Raw genomic sequence first — 23,912 nt, forward strand, 5'->3', positions numbered from 1 at the left:
ATGGGCTTTTTTGCCCCAATTTTTGAGGGAAAAATAAGGATGTGCATTATACATGGGAATTAGTACTAAAACGTCGTTGCACAGTATACATGGGAGTGCATTATGCACAGCAAAATACAGTATATCGTTTTGTAACAGTAATTAAAAAAACACATGCTATACTAATCAAGTAGTAATTATAGCATAGGCTGTACTGACAGACTCACAGAAAAGTCACGTATTAAAATCTTTCTTATGAGTAATTTGCAGGTATCAGTAGTTGTGGATCCTGCATGACCAAGGAATGCATGACCCTGACCTCAGGAACTGGATACACATCAGGAATTCCCATCAGAATGAGCAGAAACACTGCGTGCAGGTCCTGCTCCTGAACATAGGCAGTAAAGCTGCAAGGAGAGTAATGGAACTACATAATGACACACGCAGGAGATGACACTGAGACCATCCTGGAGTAGAGCTGAGAAAATGCACGTCATCAGAGATTCCTTAGCCCCCTCTTCCCATGGTTCCCCTGTTAACCCAGCCAGAACGCCTGAGCTGCTGAGATGGTTTTGGAGACACGAGCCTACCATGGTCTCAGGCTATCAACTCCTGAATAAAACCCCTTTCCTTCTTAACCATAACGTGCCTCACAAATTTGGCTTTCATGACGGTGGGCTGCCAGACCTATGGGTCATTTTCCCAGTTTCACTTTTATAACAAACAAGTGGGCTAATAAGTAAAATGTTTCTCTTAGTTCTGTGAGCCTTGTTAGCAAATTAATCAAATCCAACAACGAAGTCGTTGGAACTCCCAATCTTAGCCAGTTTTTCAGAATCCCAGGTAACTACCAGGGCTTATAACTGGCATCTAAAGTGGGGGTTGGAGACAGTCCTATCAGATTGAACCCTTAACTTGTAGAATTTGATGATACCTCCAGGTAGATAGTGACAGAATTGAGTTGAATTGTAGGACAACCAGCTAGTGTTCTTATTGCTGGAAATTGTGTGTCAGAACACCCAAAGGCATCTAAGAAAAACCTCCAGCTAACATTGTATTTATGGATGAAAAGTTGAATTGTTCACTCATGATACAGTGAAAAAGACAAAGTTGTCTACTTTTACCAGTTCTACTTAACATTGTTGGTTGGTCCTATCCAGTGTAATATGTTAATACAAAAGGAAGGAGAGAAAACATAAACTTGGGAAATAAAAAAGTAAAACAATCCAATGCTCAAATGATACACATGTAGAAAATCCTATTTTAAGAAAATCCTATTTTAAGAAAATCCTAACACTTTTTTACTTTAATTTTTTAACACTTAAATTTACTTTAATAAGTAAATTTAGCAAAGTTGCAGGATACTGGATAAATATTTTAAATAATTATGTTTTTATGTACTATTGAATAGCAGCAAACAACTGGGAAATATAATTAAAGATGAATAACTTCATTTATAATATAAACACACTGAACATTTTGAGCAACAGATTTAGCAACAGACATATATGATCTCTATGCTAAAAATGCAAAATATTGCTACTGTAAAAAAATTAAGACCAAAATAAAGAAATAAATATATTAAGCATGCAATGTTCATAAATGGGAAAGTTCAACATTGTCAGATGCCAATTTTCCACAATGATCTATAGATTCAATGCAATCCTGATCATTACCTACCAGGCCTTTTTAAAAATAAAAATTAATAATCTAATTGTAAAAGTTTTATGAGAATACAGAGGACTTAGAGTATCCAAAGTTGTCTTGAAAATTAAGAACGAATTTCAAGGACTAACATACAAAATTTCAAGACATAGATTATATTTTATAAATAGTGCCAAATATCCATCTGGGGAAAAAGAAAACAAAACAAAACACCTCAACCTTACTTTTCAAACATTACATCAACAACTTAAAAACAAATAACAGATATAAAAGTAAGACCAAAACTATAAAATATCTAAAGGAAAACATGAAAGAAAATCTTTGTGACATGTAGCTGGGCAAGGTTTTCTAAATAAGCTATAGAAAACAATAATCAGAAAGGAAAAAAGAAGATAAGACAAACTTTAACAAAATTTAAAACTTCTGCATATCAAAAGACACCATTATGGAAAGGCTACATAAATCATAGGCTGGGAGAAAATATTCAGAAAGCACACAATGATGAAGACCTTGCAACCAAAATATACAGAGAACTCTACATTTCATAATAGAAAGCTATTCAATACAAAAGATACTTTTACAAAGAAAGTTTACAAATGGCCAATAAGCCCAAGAAACTGCATTCCATAAGTAGTTACCAACTTAATGCATATTAAAATCTTATAAGATAACTTTATGCACCCAACAAAATTAAAAAACTGATTACACCATATACTGGAGAAATTGTGAGACCACCAGAACTCTACCAGGAATTTTACTCCTGATTATTAAAGATAAAGTGAATATATCCACAACAAGAATTTTACATGGATATTCATAGCAACTTTATTAATAACAGCTCCAGAGTAGACAGATCCCAGGTTTCCATCAACAAGGTAAAGGTTAAGTGTGGCATATTCATACAATGGAATTCTACTCATTTATTAAAAAAAAAATTGCTGATAGATACATTAACATAGATGAAAGTAGCCTTACACAAAAAAAGTACATAATTTAGAATTCTACTTGGATGGATTTTTAGGGCAGGGAGAACTAACCTATGTGAAAAAAACCAGAACAGCTTTTGTCTCAGGCTGGGGAGGAGGAGAGCTGCTGACTGGCTGGGAAGAGCCAGGAGGCAGCTTTCCAAGGTAGCGGTAATGCTCAAAATGATACTGTTGTTTGAGGTACACTGGTGATCACATTTGTCAAAACTCATCTAAAGTGTACTTATGATACCTGCATTTCATTGTATACACAACTTGTTATTGTAAAAAGCGGGGGGGGAGAATGTTAAGGAAATATTGAATTACAGATGATAGTATGCAAGTCAGTGATGAAGATACCCAATTCCGCATCTTACTTCAAGATGCATCAAAAAACAAACAAACAATGAATTGATGGCTTGATAAAGTCTTGAAAGGATGCTAGGTAACAAGCAAATATAACACAATGCTAATTATGGAATGGGGGGGGGTGGGCATATGGGTATTCAAAGCTAAAGTTAAGCCTTTCCGTTAAAAAATGCATAATAAAACACTGGGGGTTGGAAATAAACGCATTGTGTATAGAGAAACAATTAGAAGCACATCCTTGTAGTCATTCCAAGCCAAAAGTGTCTGGGGCTATAAGGACGAAATGTTTTCCAACATGAAAAGAATGACTGGACGACATGAATCCTTAAGATCACTCTAAGCATAAGATGCTAGGATTTGCTTGTTTGGCAACTGCACTTTCCTCCTACCAAAGTCCTTTTAAATTTATATCTGATGTCAACTATGTCCTCTGCAGTGGATGATGCTGCTGTCTTCACAGTCTGAGGCAACATTTTCTTGTAAATATTTTTTTATGCCTTGTCTCTTCAGAGAACAGAATTGAGATTCTAAATAGATGAATTAAACCACCCTCTATATACAATATTCAGTAAACAATATACAATAGCATTCCATAGGGGCATAAAGCCATAAAATATATTTAAATTTTAGTTTGCATATATATTTTCAAAATTATAAGTAACTTTGATAAACTGTAATTGAAATCAGTATTACCAAAATCAGTTTAGGAATTATTAGAAAACTTTTTTTATTTGATTATTTAACCCTACATTAATGTACAAAGATTTAATTTATTTACTATTTTCTTTTTATACAATAGTCTTACAGCACATTTAAGTGTATGTGCTCTTATAAAGAAACCATTATTGCTATTTCCAAATATACCTATTAACAAATATGCTTGAAAGGGTAAAAAAATAATAATAATACTTTTACCAAAACTTCAAACCTTTTCAGTTTCAAATTACCATTGTATTACCAAGTATATTTTCAAGCTAATTAACAAAACAATATGCATTTAAATTGCTGAAATATAGAATTTTCTGCCATGCATCATATTCTTCAGTAGTAAAATTTTACAGAAAAATTATTGTACACATTTAACAATACCCTATTCATAATTATCAGCAATTTTAAGTTGGTAAATAAAGTGATTATGCCTGTTCCCAAAGACAAGTGAATAATTAGAACAATTTTTATTATACCTAATTCAATACTGGCTGCCATATCTTGATATGATTTTAGAGAAGAATAAAGTATAAATCATAGCATTTTCTTAATATTATAATATTGAAATCTTTGAAAAAATAGATAAAGCATAATCATATTATTTTAATAATAAAAGAGGAGGCATAAGGAGAAATAGCTAATTCAGTTTCTTTTACTGCAGTTTTTTAAATATTAAATTCAAAGAGCCCTAAAGGAGAAAAAAAAATCCGATTTGCCCTAATATCAGATTTGCAAAAATATATTTTAAAGTTTTAATACAAAGTAGGATTATATATGTTGAAATTGTGAAATAAAAAGGAAAAAGAATTTTTAAATGTGGAAATTATTTTTCTTCTTTGGTCATTACCTTAAACAAATAGGTGAAAGGAGAACTGGCTGTGGTTTAGAATGAATTAATTGCTACAGCAATTAATCCCGCTGTGTATGCAGATCTATAATTTTCAGCCATTAGTTTTCACCTTTTATTTTCACCATGCCTGGAAGACAACGTGTCTCTCCTTAATGACATGAGTTTCATTTGCCATGTTAGTTGATTAACTTTCAGAGTTATTTATTTAATAACTTTTCTACAAATGAGACATTTGTAAAGTTAAATATTCTCTAGTGCTTTAGAATCCTGACTGAGCGAATAAAAGTTGTTACCTCATGTTATGAAAAAAGGTCTGCATCTTTTCCAGAAGGGAGAAAAAAATGTTGGTTAAAATGATTTAAAGATCTGTACCTAGGCACCTGGTTTCAGATCCACTCCAAAGACCTGAAGAAAGGCACTCCCGTACAGCAGAGCCCACAAGGATGAATCCCGAATCGCAAGTAAAGATGGCTGTTGAGCCATAAGAAGTCTGGGTTCCAATCTTGTTTCCATTTGGAGGTATAGGTAGTTCTCCACAGGAAATAACTTCAAAACAATAAAAAAGTTAAAACTATTAAATACACAGTCGATGTATACTTGTAACAAAACCATGTTTTTAACTGTTGGGAACCATCCCACCTGGTTTCAGAAAATGTAGCCTTGCCAAAGGCAAGAGGGCCTCCAGGCTGGAAATAATAAAGTACGCCTTGGGAAAACAGGCCACTGAGGAGACGAAACCTGTCCCCGTGGCAGGGCGCAGCTCCTGCCTCCCTCACATCACCCTGCTTGGCCCTGTGATGGTCGGTTGTTGGTGATGGGTAAGATCTCTCATGAGGAGGGATGACCTAAGCCAGACACAGTCGGTACGGGCAGCAGACAAGGACTTAGGGGACATGGAAAAAGGGCAAAAAGGCCAGCACCCTTTGGCTTGGCTTGGACATGGCCAGAGTCCTCATTTTATCTGAAAGAAGTCTCCTTATCTCTAGGTGGCTCTGCCCTACCAGTGTGGCTCAGACTTGAAACAATACTAAAGGCAGGTACAGCCCTAAACTGGATCAGGGGGTTCCTGGGGACAATCAGGCCCAGAAATAAGTTCCCCTAAGCATGCTTCGTCTTCCCTCTAAAGTGATGATAACAAGCTCATACTGGAAAGGAGATTGACATTATTCATAGACCCTGACCTGAGGCAGATCTCTTGTGTTCCTTCAATTGTAATCTATGATCACTATTTGTTTTCTGTAAACATAGCCTTTTGACGTTGGTTGATGAGCTTTGCATCCATACTCCTGTATAAATGGGTTTCAATAAAAGCCTTTGGACACAGGGACTCAGGACCTTCTCCACTAGAAGGAAGAGCTCTGTCCCCTCTTCCGGCAAACAGAGAAGTGTTTGCAACGACTCGTGTTTATTCCACCATCCGTGACAACCCTGGGACAGGCTGTCCGGGATCAGAGCCCTCGCTCCCACCTGAGCTGGCTCCTGACAGTGACCCTCAGATCCAGGAGTGCCCTGCACAGCCCTCCCCCTGACATTTAACACTTCGAATTCCCTTTGATTTAACATATTGAAATTGACATCCGTAAACCTTGTTTGAATAAGTGTGAAAACGCAGAGAAAATATATATTTTAAAATGTATCCCCTTGAAGTTCCAAAAAAATCTTCTAAATTAGTGTCATGTCCTGCAGCTATTGTATTTGTATCTTTTGCTTAGGCAATGTGGTCACTTAACATATTGTAGAGAGAAAAAATAAAATCACAAGATTTAAGGGAAGATAATTCATTTGTCCAAAATCTTTCTCTGATTTGTCAAGTCACATTGGGTAATCCCTTTAACAAACCTAAGCCAAAGTTTCTTCCTCATCTAAACAATGCTAAGACAGTAATTATAATTAATTTTCACTGAGGACCCTACCGTTTAATAGGAGTGCTTTACATGTGAAATATTTGGTTCTCACGAGAACCATCTGATAAAGTTATATTTAACATTTTGTTTGTGCATTTTAAAATCAAAAAAGGCAGATTAACTGACTTGCTAGGTAATTCAGAACCGAGATCTATGATTCCTCCACATTTAAAGACTACAAATGAACTCTCTTTCTAGAAAAAAATATGAGCTTTGTTTATTGAGTCTTTATTTTGTACCAGACACTATTACTAGTGCTTTCACTTACATACTTCTCAAAGGAACTCTGAGGAAGATGCAGCCATTATCTGAATTATATACACTAGGGTACGGGCACATCAAAATTAAGTAATAAGGTTACACAGCCTGTAAATAGCTAAATCAAAATGTAAACCCAACAGTCTACCTTCAAATGCAGTGCCTGACCACCAGCCCATAACACATTATTTTGGCTCCAGCTCTGCTTTCAGGTCCAGGTTTTAGATGGCCATTAGATAGACAAACAGAACATTTGTAAACTTTAAATTGCTACATAGAACATTTAAAATCTACTGATTGCTTTGAACTAATTCCCAAGTAATCCTTTGAGATAGCTATGTTATTTATTAATATTAATAATATAATATATGTTATTTGAATTTAAATGATAGACAAAGGGAGGACCAGAAAAATTGCTATCTTTTTCTATTTCTCAATGAATTGCAATTGTTAGGTCCCTTGTTGTTACCTGTTCTTAGCTCTTGGCAGGAACCTGATCTTATTGACCAATTAAACCCTTCTATATAATAGAGGATAGAGCATAAAAAAACTAGGCTAACAGTGATTGAATGTGTCTCATTAATGTTTTTGTTGTAGATAATTTTTCTTACATCTTTGGAGTATCCCTATGCTATGTGCCTTTTTAATGAAATTATTTAAAAAAAAACAATAAGGTTGGAGGCAGAGAGAGAAGAAAACACTAAGGAACAGGGCAAAAATTTATAAATACAGATGCCATATTTTTAGAATATCAACTGCAATTTAGATACTAATTTTTGAGATTTTTAATTCATCAATATGATTATCTTATAAAAAAGGCAACCCCAAAATTCTATGCTCACATAGATATTAAGAAAATAAATTACAAAATAGATTATTAATGAGTAGAATAAAACTTGGTAATTGTATACTTACTACACAGATAATTGTCTGCTATATTAAACTTTGTATTTATCATTTGACTTCTGTTCCTTTTTTATTCTATTTTTTTATAAATTATAAGTGCCTATGCCATAGAAGGCTTAGAGTTGTGCTGGACACAAAATAAAAGGATGAGTTTTTAGTCTACCTCCTGGCACTAAGTAAACACTCAATAAAGGTACTAAAGGAAGTTCAAAGAGAATTTGAGATATTTCATCTGAATATCCCATGTTCCATTAGTTTATCTACATTAGACACTGGCCATTTATATTATAAAAATGTATAGACATAGACAATATATTCAATTTTATTAAATAAAGATTTATTGAGGTCCTACTGTGAGTCAAGTTCTAGCTGATATTTTCAACACATCATACCAGTAAATCTTTATAATAGCTATGAGATAGGCATTATTATAATTTTACAGTTTAAAAAATTGAATTAAATAGAATAAATATCATATAACATAATGATTAGAAAACAAGGCTGTAGTCAGACTGCCTGGGTTGAGTTGCATTTCTCCACCATTTATAGGCTTTGTGACTTACGTAAAAAAATAAAATCTGGGGCACAGTTTTCTTTTTGATGAAATGAATATAATAATATCAGCTAATCTAATAGTATAAGAACTAAGGAATAAATAAAATATTACATGATAAGCGCTAAAAGTAGTGCCTGGCAAAGTGTAAGTATACAGTAGTATTTTCTAGTTGTTGTAGTAAATGATATATGGAGAATTCAATCACAGACTTCTGAAGCCAAACTCATGCTTTTTTCATAAGCATTTACTAATACAAAATAAGTTAGAAAATTTTAAAATTTATGAGAATAAATGATCTTTCAAATAGCATTATGCCATTATTTCTCAGTGTGCTTATAAAAGGAAATGATCAAGCCATCACCAAAGAGAGCTTATGAAGTAAGTTTAGCAGAATGGTTACTTACTTTGGCAATATGGCCTTTCATTTCTCCAACTCCAGGTACCATTTGGAAGGCATTCAATAGAAGCAGGACCTAGTCCATGATAACCAGGATCACAGCTGAACACTACCTTGGTTTTATATTCATAATGGGAGCCATTCACAATTCGCCATCTTCCATGTTCCAAGGTAAAGGAATTGATGCTTGGACATGTAACAACTATACAGAAGCCAACAACACAAAGCAAGTCAGTCAGTCTGTCTATTCTACCTCTTAACTGTATCTCAGGTCTATTCCTTCCTTTACATCATGACTGCCTTAATTCTTTCACTATTGTGCCATACAGGTTCCTTTAGCATTTGTTTTTATTTCTTTTTCATGTAATCTTTTCCATTCCCCAGCTCTATGGTACTATTGCTGGGAGTTGAACATGTCCTGTTATTTCATACTTCAAAGTCTTTGTACAGGTTTATTGAGGTATAACTGACAGAATGTGGAAAAAAGGAATCCTTGTACAAGTTAGTTAGAATTTAACCTATTGCAGCCATTATAGAATACATACATACAGCCAGTAGAGGTTCCTCAAAAAATGAAAAACAGAGCTACTGTATGATTAAGCTACACCCCTCTTAGGTATATATGCAAGGGAAATGAAATCAGGATCTGAAAGAAATATCTTCACCCTCATGATCATTGCAACATTAGTCACAACAATAGGAGAAACTTATTCTCTCCCTTCTTCATAAGTTTTAGGAGGATTATATTTTAAAGAAATTTGTTTTATGAGAATGGTCTTTTTATGCAAGAGTTGTGATATAAACTTTGGCTAATTCAAAACTTGCTCAACACAAGCAGAAGCATTGTTAGATATCTATGTTAAGATGGCAAATAATTTAACAAGTCTCATCTTAAATAAAATCACAGCTAAGTTAAAATGTTAGTACTAAATTAAGAAAACGTTGAAACATCGAGAAATAGTAAATACCTTATTTAAACCAATATTCTCTGATCCTATTGCTACCAAGTTTTTTATCAGAACTATATGCTATTACCATTACATAATATTCATTTACCTTTTAATGTAGTAACGAAGGCAATGGGAAACATTCTAAATGTAAATAACTTAAAGAATACTGACAAAAGTCAGAAATTATGGATCATCTCAGCAGCATCATTTATCCTTATGCAAATTAGGGCTAAATGTATTGAAATTTAATTTGATTACAACTTACATTTTTTTTTAAGGGTCTGTACATTAAAATATATGATGATTGATGGATGACTTTTTACAAAATAAATGAAACTTTGTTATGTAAGACAGCTAATTAACATTTCCTCTTAGACACCATATTTCATCTAAACAATACATAAAATTTCAAATCGTATGAGACACTAATAGAAACTCAAGTGTTAAAATTTCCTTAGCACATACCAACACAGCGAGGGGTCTTGTTATGATTGCTCCAAGTTCCATCAGACTGACATACGGCAGTGGTAAGTTCCTTAGATGACAATCTATATCCATCATGACAAAAATAGGTGACACGGGTTCCTACCAAGTAGTCTGTTGTGAGTATTCCTCCATTTGCTGGAGCTTTAGGAATCCCACAGGAAATTGCTAGAATAAATACATACATACAAAATTATAGAAACAGAAAAATAATTTACTGCATAAATCTTTTAAACTGAAAAGCACGTAAAACTTTTTGGGATTTTATTAAATTCTGAAACGGTATCAGAATACCCTAAAACACCTCTTCTGAACTAAAGACTTTTTGAATAATTTATTTCAAACTCCTGTGAATGTGTTTTCTTATTTGGTGAATCCATACATTATTAAGTTTTGTTTCTGGTTTCTTACTTAGTTTCTCATCATTATGTGCATGGTTATCAGCATTCACATAGATTATATGAGAATGCCAGTTAGGTAAACATAGAGTGTATACAGGGCTAACCCATGACTGGATTGCCACATAGACAGGTAATTACTAAACATTACAAAGGGCATGGTAAGCAATAGTCATTAGGACTTTGGCCAGGAACAAAACAAATAGGTGTATTTTACATGGAAGCTTTGTCTCAGGACCAGCCCAACTCTATATGCTTGGATACCACCCATGACATATCATGTGTATGGACATGTTTAATAAATATAAGTCCTGATTTATAGTCTTAAAAACTAGTTTGGATCTTCCTGTATTTCATTAATGTGTCATAAATGTCTTGATTTTTATATACAATAAATCTGATTTAGGTGAAAATTAGTTTTATAAAGTGACAATTATAGTAAAAATTTTATATTTAAATAGTTCATTGTATACAGGATATTTTTAAATCTTATTAATTAAAATGATTATAAAGGCATCTCTTAAGATCAATTGTTTTCTTTCTCTGCTCTACAAGTACACAATTTGCGTCTGAAAAAGAACAAAAGCAAAAGTATTTAAAGACTACAGTGGGCAGCTATACCTTAAATAAAGTGAGATTATTTGTATCTTTTGTATCATATTCAAATGTCTAAGTATTTATACATATCTCTGCAGCAAAAAATTAGAATGTAAGTATAGCCACAGACCACTGAAGTTAGTATGTAATATTTGGTATATGTACTCTATATTACTCATACAAAATCATGAAAATGCCTGAATTTTGAAATATCTAGTATTATAGGTTTCACAAAAAATTCTAGACATGCAACTACATATATTTTTCTCATACCAAAAAAAATACAGAACAGAAAGACATGAGCTTACTTTCAATGTTTTTAAATGCTGTGTTCCATTTACCTGTCTCCTATTTCAACCTAAAATACTTTCTACATCCCTTATAAAACATATAAATAAGGTGTTTAATTTTAATTAATCCATGCAAATTAAATATAAAATAAAAAAATAGTTAAATCTATATGCAATTCTCAAAACTGAATGGGGTACTCCTTATCAGTGAATATTTTAATCTTTTGTAATTTGATAACCTACAAATTATGAACAGAGAAGCAGTACCACTAAATAAATTATATAAGCAATCTCATATAATTATGTTATTATCCTTACTATCTAATTGCTGAACCTCTAAAATAATAGTGTTATAAACATAAATAATTTCCCAATGTCTGTTAAAGAAATGTTTTTATTTCCATTTAGGACTCCTGGAAATTTCTAAACCAAAGACTGAATCTTAATTGATCTTTTAAAATTTAACTATACATTGTTGAAATAGTACAGATTGAGCTTATATCAGAGTAATAAGGGAATACAAGTTAAATAGTATAGGTTCCACATACATGGTTAATATAAAATGGCTATATTTTGAAACTGGAAAAAAACATCATCACTGAGTGGTTGACGAAGAGGTTTCTCTACAGAACTCTCAAAATAAAGCAGAAATTAAAAGTTAGGCAGAGAATACAAAGTGACAGTTTCTACATAACACCGCACAATACTCAATAGTGTAGTTGGATGAAAATGGTTCAGTTCCTGAAGGGGGTGAGGTAATCAATGAATGGCTATTTGATGTGTACACAAAGAAATGAAACACCAAACCAAATCCAAACAGAGATAGCAAACTAAATTTTCTATCTTTAACTATGCTCACATTGTTGCTCAAGTAAATATATGTATAAGGAGACTGAAGAGACAAGGATAAAAATAGACACTACTTTAAAAATGGAATAAAACAAAAATTTGCATTATGTAAATAGCTCTTTCCAATAACATTTCACCATTTTATTTTAAATATCTGTGTCTAAACACAGGTCACATAAAAAAACATTTAATCTATTTAGATTAAACAATCTAGATTATTTAACTATTATATAATTAAATAATTAAAAAACAATTAATCTGTTAAACTTGTTCAATGATAGGGGTAAAGACAGTCTCTTCCAATAAATGTTGTTGGGAAAACTGAGCAGACACATGCAAAAAATGAAACTAGACCACTTTCTTGTTTCATATGCAAAAATAAACTCAAAGTGGAATAAAGACTTGAATATGAGACTTGAAACCATAAAACTTCTAGAAGAAATCATATTCAGCAAATTCTTTGACAATGCTCCTAGTACTTTTTTTGGATATATCTTTTAGGGCAAGGGAAGTAAAGGAAAAAATAAATAAGTGGGCCTACATCAAAATATAAGGTTTTTGCACAGCGAAAGACACCATCAACAAAATAAAAAAGACAACCTATCAAATTGGAGAAGATATTTGCCAAAGGCATATCTGAAAATAGGTTAATATATGAAATCAAAATATAAAACCCCCATATATCTTTACACCAAACAATCCAATTTTAAAAATGGTCTTAGGAACTGAATAGACATTTCTCCAAAGAGGACATACAGGTAGCCAACAGGTGTGAGAAAAGATGCTCAATGTCACTGATCATCAGAGAAATACAAATTGAAACCACAAATGGCTATCATCAATAAATCAACAAACAAGTGTAGCAAAGATCTGGAGAAAAGGGAACCCTCGTGAAATGTTAGTGGGAATGCAGATCTGTGCAGCCACTGTGGGAAACAGTATGAAGTCTCTAAAAAAATTAAAAATGAAACTGTCTTATGACCCAGCAATTTCACTTATGGGTATCTATTCAAATAAACCCAAAACACTAATTCAAAAAGATACATGCATCCCTATGTTTACTGCAGCCTTATATCCATAGTCTAGGTATGGAAGGAACCTAAATGTCTATCAATAGATGACTAGATAAAGAGGAGGTGGTATACACATATATAGCAATATTACTGGGCCATAAAAAGAATGAAATCTTACCATTTGCAACAACATGGATAGCTCTGGAAGGTACTATGCTAAGTGAAATAAGTCAGAGAAGAAAAAAAATAACATATGATTTCACTTATATGTGCAACCTAAAAAAACAAAAGCAAAGAGACTCATACATACAGAGAAAGAAATGGTTGTTGCCAGTGGGAGGGGTTTTGGGGGGCTAGGTTAAACAGATGAAGGGATTAAGAATAAATTGGTAGTTACAGAATAGTTATGAGAATGTAAAGCATAGCATAAGAATTATAGTCAGTAATATTGTACAATAATAAGTATGATGTCAGACTTGTCAAGGAGGATCACTTCATAAATTATACACCAACAACTATGCTGTACATGTGAAACTAATAAAATATTGAATTCAACCATAATTTAAAACAATTAAAACAAAAAAATAAAAAATACTGTCCAATGATAATAAAAGATCCATTTTGAAATGAATGTTTGAATTAGACATGTTTAATTGCATTTCAATTTACCTATTATAATTATAAAATGATTTTAAATCAAGAACAACTAAAAAACATGAGGAAAGGGGGGGGCAGGGAAAAGAAAGGGAAGGGGAAAGTCAAGGACTCATGGACAAAACCAAAGGGGAAGAGCTGAGGGAGGGAAGGAGGGAGGGGGTAAGGGAAAGAGGGGGGGGGTAGGCAGAGACAAATGTATTTGAAAAAATAAATTAAAAAAAATAAAATAACTATGGGACATTTACACAATGGAATACTATTCAACTTTAAAAAAGAAAATTTCACACTTTGCAACAACATGGATGGGCCTGGAGAACATTATGCTAAGTGAAATGAGCCAGACAGAGAAAAACAAACACCAAATGATTTAACTCATACATAGAATCTAATGAACAAACTGAACTAAGAAGCAAAATAGAGAGACTCATAGCAGGATGACAGCTCTTGTGGGGATGGGTTAGGGGTTGGAGGGATGGATGAACTGGAAAAAGAATTTGTGTACATGAAGAACAGTGTGATGATTGTGGGGGGGAAGGGTGTATAAGGGGCATAAATGGTTACGGAAAAAATACAATTAATTAAAATAAATAAATAAATAAATAAATAAATAGAAAAACTAAGCAAAGAAGAACAGCGATAAAATTATGAATACAGAGCATTTTGATGGTTGCCAGAGGGGAGGGAGGTATAGAGAAATGCATGAAGAAATTAGAGGACTAAGAAATACAAATAGGTAGTTCCAGAACAGCGATGGTGCTGTAGAGTACAGTGTAGGAAATAGAGTAGCCAAAGGACCTACTATGCATGACCCACGGACATGAATAATGGTGTGGGGACTGCCCGCGGGAGTGAGGGGTGCTGGGTTGATGGGGGCAAAGGGGGTAGAGTTGGAGCAACTGCAACAGCATAATCAATAAATTATAATTAAAAAAAAAACATGATTCCATATATCAATGTCATATCAATAAAAAAAAATCAATAAACTTTTAGAGCTGACTCTATAAAGAAATTTCAAACTTTCAGAAATTGCAGAATATGTCCTGGCTGGTGTGGCTCAGTGGACTGAGAGCCAGTCTGTGAACCAAAGGATCGTTGGTTTGGTTCCTGGTTGGGGCACATGCCTGCGTTCCAGGCCAGGCCCTCAGTAGGGGGTGCGTGAGAGGCAACCGAACATTGATATTTCTCTCCCTTTTTCCCTCCTCTCCCCTCTGTCTAAAGATAAATAAATAAAATTGTTTTTTAAAGAAGGAATTGCAGGATATATTTCATTTGAACCAAAAGTTATTTTCCCTGAAGATTTCCTAATGATTATTATAAACTCATGTATATTTATTGCATATATAAATATATTATATATATCAAATATATAAATAAATCTTATATTACATAATGTAATAGTTAAAAGTTCAGAGCATTTTAATATTTATTTAAAATATATGACTTACAGGTAATTATATATATTTTGGATTCTCACAGTTCTAAAATTATGAGATCAAAGGTTTTTTCCCCCAAACCAGTTCCTAGGAATTATTCAATACTGAGAATAGGTAAACATTCCTGCTACTTATTGGTCAAAGGAAAGAAGAGTTTTTCATATTTATTAAAACATATGTATTCTACATGAAGTGAGCACGCTGACTGTTTGCAACCCAGAAAAGTTATGACACTTTCCAAAATTCTAATAAGTGGCTCATGTTTCCTGCATAACTAGAAGGAAACAATAGTGCTTTCATTGCTCATTTATTTATACATGTCTCAGAGTTATTATCTTTTCATGAATTAAAAATTGCAGTTTAATATGTAAGAGAAGCTATTTCAGATGTCATGTAATACCTTTTCTCTGCTCATTTTAAGTTGCTGTTGTTTAATTTAAAATTTTTTAAATTTTATTTTATTAAAATCAATTTTATTACATTTTATTTATTTTATCAAAATTGCCTCCACTAAGTAGACTACAGGTAAGAACTATTATTTATTCACTAAGAGCATGTGCATTTTTTAATATGAGGTTTCATCATTGTTATATACATCTCTGCATTATGGGAAGAAAAAAATCACATTTAAAATTAAATTTCATATTGACAAAATGATATGATATGTTAAATATTTTAAAATTCCAATGATAGATTTTCTTGCTGCTGAATTTCTTTATGACTAGCCTTAGCTAAGAGACTAAACTACTTTTTAAAACAAGACCTTGTCCAAAGCTCCAAAAATGGTGTCATTTGTTAATTAAGTAGCTTATCATTCTGTTTGCTGTAGTAGGATGCAGTGCTCAGACAGAGCTTCAGTTTTTAACAAAATACATATTAAAAGACATATATCTGTTGAATCAGCTAAACTGAAGAAGAAATAATGTGGCGATTAGCTATGTTTTCCTCTTTCAAATTTGTTGCTCTGTGAGTATGTTTTTGCACACTCAGATTGAAAGCCTTCAGTGACCTTGCCCTCTGGTCTCCTCTCTGTTCTCCCTGCGGGCTCCACAGTCCCAGTCTCCAGCTCAGGTTAATCCTTTTCTGACAACAGAGTAAAGGAAATTGCAGATGTAGGAGCAGAGTATGTATAACAGTGGATTGAGTAAAGGCCTAAATCACATGACAAATTCATCCTTCTATGTTTTTAAGCCTTATTTTCCTGAGAGGCATCTATAAGATGCTTCTGAATTTCTGTCTGTAGAAATTACAGTGATCTCAATTTTTAAAAAATAAAAAGTAAAAAAGAAGAAATCTTTTATTAATGTGTTTATCCTTTCTTGAACCAGATACTTTACCTTGACAAGCAGGGACAGGCGCATCCCATGCATGATAGCCATAGGAAGACTTTCTGCACACAGCGCTGCTTTTTCCAACAAGTCGGAATCCTCGATCACAGGCCCAGCGGACCACGCTATTAAGCTGTCCCCCTGTCTGGCTGATAATGTATCCATGAGGTGGGGATTCTGGTGTACTACAGTAGAAAGCTTTTCAAAAGAAAAGAGTATTACTGTATAATTAATGAATCAGCAATTTCTTACAACTGAGGGTTATAAAAAAACTGTCAGTGAATACCAGTACTTAAAAATAGGCCACCATGAGAATTTTATTTTATGTGAACATTGTTATTTTCTATCCTCTTGACAATCTATTGACATAGCTCTTATGAGACACAACTATCCCTGAACTTTCTTTTTTTAATTCTTGTCACCAAAGATGCCTTCTAAATTAAAATATATCATATTTTCTTAATACCATAGAGGTTCACAAGCCCTACAAATATTTCAGAGAACTTGGGATCCTGTATTTTCTGTCATTCAAAGGGCCTGAATTTCACAGCCTTGGTAAGCACATTTTAAAGCATGTTGTTTACACTTCACTTGGACATTATTTCCTGACACCTGTATCATGTAAGAGCATGCATTTAATTTTGGTTTACGTTTAAAACAGATCCCTACATTCCATAACCTTTTCTCCCAGTTTATTAAAGAGTTTCCATGGTATCATGAATGCTTACGTATGGTGACAAAAATGTCAATAAAATTTTTTTCATCTCCTGAAGTCTGAAATGTCACAAGATAATGTCAAGTGGCTTTTTCATATATGTGTACTTTGAGACTATTCAGTCTGGCACAATCCATTTACCTTTTGAAACCCTAATGTATTCATCTGAGAAGAATGAGACTTCAGAGGTAAATGGTAGAAAATAGATTGGATTTAAAATATATATGTCATAACCTGTCGCTTCTAAAGGAAAGATATATATTTATTCAATATGTCAAGCTGTTTGGGGGCTAAAAGTGGTGCTCTTGCTATATTTATATCCAAATGTGTCATAAATATCAACTAAATAAGAATTTAGTCTAGAGCATAATCAATCTAATGCTTATAATTGTTCGATTTGAATGGTTTCCTTTTAAGTTATTCTGGTCTTTAAGAATACAATTTAGTGTGCTGAATTTAAATGGCATCTTTGGGCACAACTTTAATAAAAAGGCATTTACATTGTGCATATGATAGAAACATAGATCAAGATATAAAAAATCTTAAGGAATGATGCATATATTATGACTAGATAATAATTTCAATTTCTTAAAGCATTTCTCCTTGCAAGCTCCAAAACATTTTTTAACTTTATAGAAATCTATTTTGTGATAAAACTTGCATATATATTAGTGATACATATATTGCATATATGACATTAGTGATAAGTTACCTATTTGCAAACATATTAATAATATATTAGTGATAAGTTACCTCTAGTATTTAAAATATAAATTCTTAATAAGCTAAACTCAAACTATCATTGTATGGTTTTAAAATCAAAATAAATAGACAAAAATTGTTTTATTTGTACTTTATATAGTAATGCAAATCAATCTAAATGAGTGAAATTTGAGAGTATATTTTTAGAACTGAAATTCAAAACTTATTTAATTCTCTCCTAGAATTGTTGTGTCACAATTGTTTATAAAATATTTATTGAAGTAATTTTCAGTTGACCTGATCAGCAATGACCCACAGCTTGGGGAGACATGATCTGAACACTGTAAAGAAAGAGGTGACTAACTGGTTCTGAAGTCTTACATTATTGAGCACAGACCCATGGCATATGAATGAATTAGAATGGCAAAAGCAAAGAAAAGAAAAAAGGAATAGAACCTTTACACAATGGAGAACTACTTATGTATACTGACTCAATAAGAAATTACTGACTCAGTATCAGTACACCTTATAAACAAGAAGGCATTTATAAAAAGTTATTTTGTGTTGATATTAAGTATTTTTAGCTCACTTCTTTCTAAATATTACTGAATGGAAAACAGTAAAATAAAAACATATTAAAAGAAGTTTTTAAATGATGTGTTTATTTTCCTTTAATATTGAATATTATCAATATCTAGCAAGTATCACAAAGCAAGGGATAATATGAAAACAAAGATTTTTATCTTTATACTTTTATCTTTTGTTTCAACTTGTCATTTAAAGGAGGTCTTAAATAGACCAGATATACACAATTCAACAACACTATTAACATTTTGTGAGAATTCAAGGGAAACAAATCTGTTGAGAAAAGTGTCAAAATATCAGAGTTTAACTTATAATTAACTAAGATATATCATAGAAAGCCTAAGTGTTTTTAATCTTTCCCAAAGACATATGACCAAGTTGTATAATTATTATGATTATAATGAGAAAGCTGAGACCGAAAGGATACAGAAATTGCTCAAGAATCATCAATGGAGGAGCTGTGATTTGAATTCATGTTTAATTCAGTAGCATTGGTGCCTGCGCCCCTTTATCACAACCATGCGGAGGACGGAGATGAGATCTGTATGAAATGATAAGTATCACGTACCTATATATCTTATCCGGAAGCCTTTCTTGTTATTGCCATGATCTGCTGACCATTGAAGAAACACTTCATGGCCATTGCTTGTTATATTAAAAGCAGATGAATAATCTCCACTGAGGGAAATAAGCACTGGACTTTGAATATTAGGTCCTTTGAAAAGAAAATAAAACCATTTAGATACAACTGAAAAATGATATTCCAATATATCTTTAGTATTTTATGTCTTTAGAAAAGTTATTAAATATGATGAAATTGCTCCACAAGCAATTTCCCTAATCAAAAACTTAAAATATAATATGAAATATTTGCTTTATACATTTTAATTTCATAGCTGAAGAATCTACAATTTGTAAAATAATAACCAAGTTAACTACAATTTTCATATGGTATATAAGCAAAGTTGATGTTGATACTCTAAAAATATCTATAATATAAAATAATATAAACCATTGTTTATACTGAAGGTCTGTATGTATGATGAATAGAGTTTTGGGCTGAATTTATGTATATCCAATAAACATAACCCATGGTTACCATCATACACCTGAAGAACATCAAATTCTTTTTCTGTCTGGAAGAACTCTACAAACATGCTGATATTATATCCCTTCTCTACTGAAATGCTCCAGGCACACATCTGAAGATTTGGGTAACTGTCTGGATATCCGGGGCTCAATATGACTCCCGTGGAATCGAGCCGTAATTCATTAGCAGGACAGAGCACTGTCGAAGAAAAATATCATTAAAAAAATTAGTGTTTTAGGCTTACATGAAACCTGCATTTTAAATACTGGACACTCTGCTTTCATGTTCAGTACTAAAAAAAAAATAATAAAACCATGCCTTGAATTATGTGTTAGAAGAGACAACTTGTATTAAGCTTGCAGTTTAAAAAATAGAGGAATGACCTATAAATCTAAGAGATGGATTGCCATGTTTTTTATTACATGGAAGATGCTTTACTTTTCTGGACAGTAAGTAGATAAATAATTAAAATATGAGACATTCAAACTGCACAAAGTCTTACAGATTCATCTGGGTGGAATCCATATATTTAACCACCAAATGCAATCACCCACTGTATTTCAGTTATATCAAATGGTTGGGAACGCACCACTTTCAGAGTTGTTTGCCGTATTTTAACTGTGAGATAGTAAATTAAAGAGGATCCAGAAAAAAATTTTAAAAGATGCAGCCCTATTTATAAAAAGTAAAATAATAATAATAATAAAGTAATTTAAAATAGACTAAAAACAATACAGATTACTTTTTAAATAATCCAAACTAATGACTATTTTAGAAAGCTTGTGAAATAACTCAAACAAAAATGTAAAGTAAGCTTTTTAGCTTAAGTATCTGGTCAATTATTCAATACAGTAACTCAGCATGGACTCATTCTGAGGGATCATTTATTAACTTTTAGCTAGCATCGGATGTTATTATAAAACAACAGTTTATTGTCTTTTTTTCTTTGTATTCTCCACAGCAGGTAGAATAAAAAGAGGTGTAATTACTAATCAATAGGAAATTCAGATTTTAAAAATTAGACATTGAAAGTCTAAAAGATTAGTGATTGTAAAATAACCAGGTTATCCAAATATTTTTGTTTATTTTAATTTTTAAAAATTATTAAATTGGGATCCAAATATAAAAATGAAAAGTGTTGCCCTCCAAGAGAGCACTCAAAATGCAGTTTGCATGTTAGGGTGAAGAAAAAAATGCCGGTATGTAATTGCTCACTCACACCTTCCTGTGCCTGCCCAAGCCATTTCCCAGGCATAACCTCCCAAAGGCTGACGCTCTACCTTCTCCAGTCACATGTCTAACCATGTGAATTGAATCCTAAATAATTTATTGTAAATACAACAAAATAATTGTATATAAAGAAGGAAGTTGGATAAATGACATCTAAATATCAGGAATAGATATGATCGACTTCAAAATATCCAACAAGCTTTGATACGTTCTAAAATCGTGACTTAAGAGCAAGGGAAATTCTCACATTGGCACTAGTTTATACCTCCAAAGTGTTTTTCTTTTTGTTGCTATAAAAGCCCCTTATGAAAAACCTCCCATCTTTTTATAAGAACTCCAATGGCACAGAAAATTGACTCTTAATTCCAATGTTTAGCATGTTTGATACAATAAACCAAGCTTTTGTTTTAGGCTTATAATAACAGTAAAGATAGTGCATAGGAAACAGGTTTTCATTTGTCAGAATGAACCTCAATGAAAAAAATAATCCAAGAAAATCTAATTTTACTTGAATTAACCAATATTTATAAACAGTTACTATGTGTTAGTGCTATTCTGGATCCTAGAAGCTACACAAATTAACAATCCATGAATCCTGAACATCCAAACTGTAGCACATCTTTCAAAATCCATCATGGTCTTGTCCTTCCAGCACAGTGAATTCCTTGTAGTCCATACACTATTGTCTGCCATTTCCCTGTCTTTACATCACGCTTTCTGCATCTTATTCGAACAGGTAATTCTCACTTGTACTTTGGAACGCATGGCTCAGGGAGCAGCGCCTCCATGAAGCTTCCCTTTCCCCATCAACAGCTATGCATCACAGGACTCTATGGCCCTCTGCCATATTCCTTATGCTGTTGCCTTCATAGTAGGGACCATTTATAGCTTGTTTTTTTGTTTTTTCCTCAGACCCTCATACTTGTCAGGTGCTCAATAAAGTTTAATGAATCAGTGGTGAGATCAGAAACTGCTTTCAAATTAAGGCAGTCAACACTGGAGCTTTATTTAAAGCGATGTATCTTATATTCCACACTTCAGCAAAAATAATTTAAGTAAATTGAACTGGCTTTGGGATAAACTAGAAAAATTAAAACTCAGAAAAATAAAAAATGTTTAAGTTAAATCTGAGAAATAATGGAATTAAAAATATATATGTACCATAAATGAATTATATAATTTTAACATTACTGCCAGTTAAATATTAAATATTTAAAATTATTCTTAGTGTTGAGATAAACATAAGACACATATTTAGAAATAATCATAATAAGTGGTACCTTGACAAACTGGAGGTGCTCCATCCATCTGGAGTCGTTCTCCTAATCTGCACGTCAGAATGGCATTACCCACCAGAGTAAACCCTGGAAGACACTGGTACCTGATAATATCACCTATTTAAAAACAAAAACCAAAACCAAACAAATAAATTAAAAAAAAAACAGGCAGAGGGGGCTTCAGATAAGCAACAAGGTGAAAATTATCAGATGTTACTAAAGCAGTATTAGAATTCTATTAATTCTAAGCAGGGCTGATATTCAAAATATTGAACAACTAGTACTTCATAGGCACTGATCAATCAGAACTGACTCCATGAGTAAATGGCCAGTAAAACACTACTGTGCATGCCAGCCGGATAGAACCAACAGTAGAGAAATAATCTGGTTGGTACAAGTACGATATTCATTAAAAATGTGTGAAACAATTAAAATTATTCCTAGTTATTGCTTTTACATTGAGATTAGATTTATATCGGTCATTGATATTTTCTTACATTTATCAATCAAAATCAATAGGAAAATAATGAGTTTATCATGGCAACATTATACAATTCTATGGTCCAAAATCCCGCACTGTTTTCTAACTGTACACCCTGGAAATGCAGAATTCCTTTTTCTCGCCTGATACTCCCTTCCCTCTTTTCACTGCTGTCCATTCTTAAGATTTCTGGACATTCCCCATCAAAGAGGGAAGATGGTCTAAGGTGGGCTGTGACTATTCTTTCCTCGTGTTTATTTTTAAGCAAATACCTTTGTTGACAGTGCGGTTTCTTTGAAAATAATTGAACAGACTTTACCTATTTCAAATTCATCATCTTCTGTCAAAATTTCAGCATTGGGCACGGGTGGTGGAGGTTGGCACACTCTGAGCTGATAGGCTAGGAAAACAGACAATGCATTTATTCCTTCTCTGAGCAGCTATATACACTCCCATATGTGAGAAAAAAGTATGCAAGGAGTTTATATAAGAGTAAAAATAAATGGTAACATTTATCAAGTTTTAGTTATTTATTTTTTAAAAACCTAAAACAGTGAGGAAATATAAATCATCCCTTAGCTGCCAAAAATGTTTTCCCATGTTAAGACTGTTTACATTTAACTCATTAATTTTAACACTTGTTCTCTTCCTTCTTGTTATGTACTCCATAACACCTGTTATTTTTCCTGGTGTAATCACAATTTGAAATTATATACTCATACCTTTTGATTGGCTCAATGCCTATCTTTCCCAAGGTTCATCACAAATACCCTGCACAGAGGAAAGTGTCTGGTATATGGTCATACCGCAGACAAGTACTCTGCGCTTACTCTATTCCAGGGAAAATTATCAACACTTCACTTATATTAATTACATTAGTCCTTATAAAATTTTATTTATTTTATTACTCAGTTTTTGTAACTATTTCTATAATTATTCCCATTTTGTAAGAGAAAAAACTATTAAAGAAAGTTTATAATTCGGTCTAAATCACATAGCTAGATTACGGTAGAACTGGAATCAGTCTGGTTCCAGAGAATTCTCTAACCATACTACATTAGCACATTTACAAAATATACACATTTTAAATTCCATGTTTTTAATTAATGATATCACTTAAGCAGGTCATCCCATTAGATTAGATAGATTCCTATGCAGTGTAATTTGAACACCACCCCCCAAATAATCTTTTTGAATCTAAGGATCATGACTACTGGCCCTATATGATATGTAAATCATAGTCATTTGCTTGATTAAAGCTTTTTTTCATTAGAAGT

The 23,912-nt window shown here is 32.7% G+C and overlaps 1 protein-coding gene across 3 annotated transcripts in view; it reads right to left on the reverse strand.

Annotated features, from left to right (window-relative positions):
- CSMD3 (CUB and Sushi multiple domains 3) overlaps window positions 1-23,912 on the reverse strand; it is a 929,671-nt gene that overhangs the window by 64,210 nt on the left and 841,549 nt on the right. For 2 of the 3 annotated variants that reach the window (XM_054590414.1, XM_054590412.1), the window contains 8 exons: window positions 22,955-23,035; window positions 22,158-22,271; window positions 19,657-19,845; window positions 19,126-19,272; window positions 16,565-16,753; window positions 9,973-10,158; window positions 8,565-8,759; window positions 4,909-5,082 (listed from right to left, as the gene is read on the reverse strand). In XM_054590414.1, the coding sequence (XP_054446389.1) occupies window positions 4,909-5,082; window positions 8,565-8,759; window positions 9,973-10,158; window positions 16,565-16,753; window positions 19,126-19,272; window positions 19,657-19,845; window positions 22,158-22,271; window positions 22,955-23,035 (1,275 nt within the window). The remainder of the gene's footprint in view (window positions 1-4,908; window positions 5,083-8,564; window positions 8,760-9,972; window positions 10,159-16,564; window positions 16,754-19,125; window positions 19,273-19,656; window positions 19,846-22,157; window positions 22,272-22,954; window positions 23,036-23,912) is intronic. The other variant, XM_054590413.1, reaches the window with a different exon arrangement.

Source organism: Pteronotus mesoamericanus, unplaced genomic scaffold (assembly GCF_021234165.1).
Source record: "Pteronotus mesoamericanus isolate MK-2021 breed Mesoamerican mustached bat unplaced genomic scaffold, CSHL_Meso_final scaffold_174, whole genome shotgun sequence".
Lineage (NCBI taxonomy): Eukaryota > Metazoa > Chordata > Mammalia > Chiroptera > Mormoopidae > Pteronotus > Pteronotus mesoamericanus.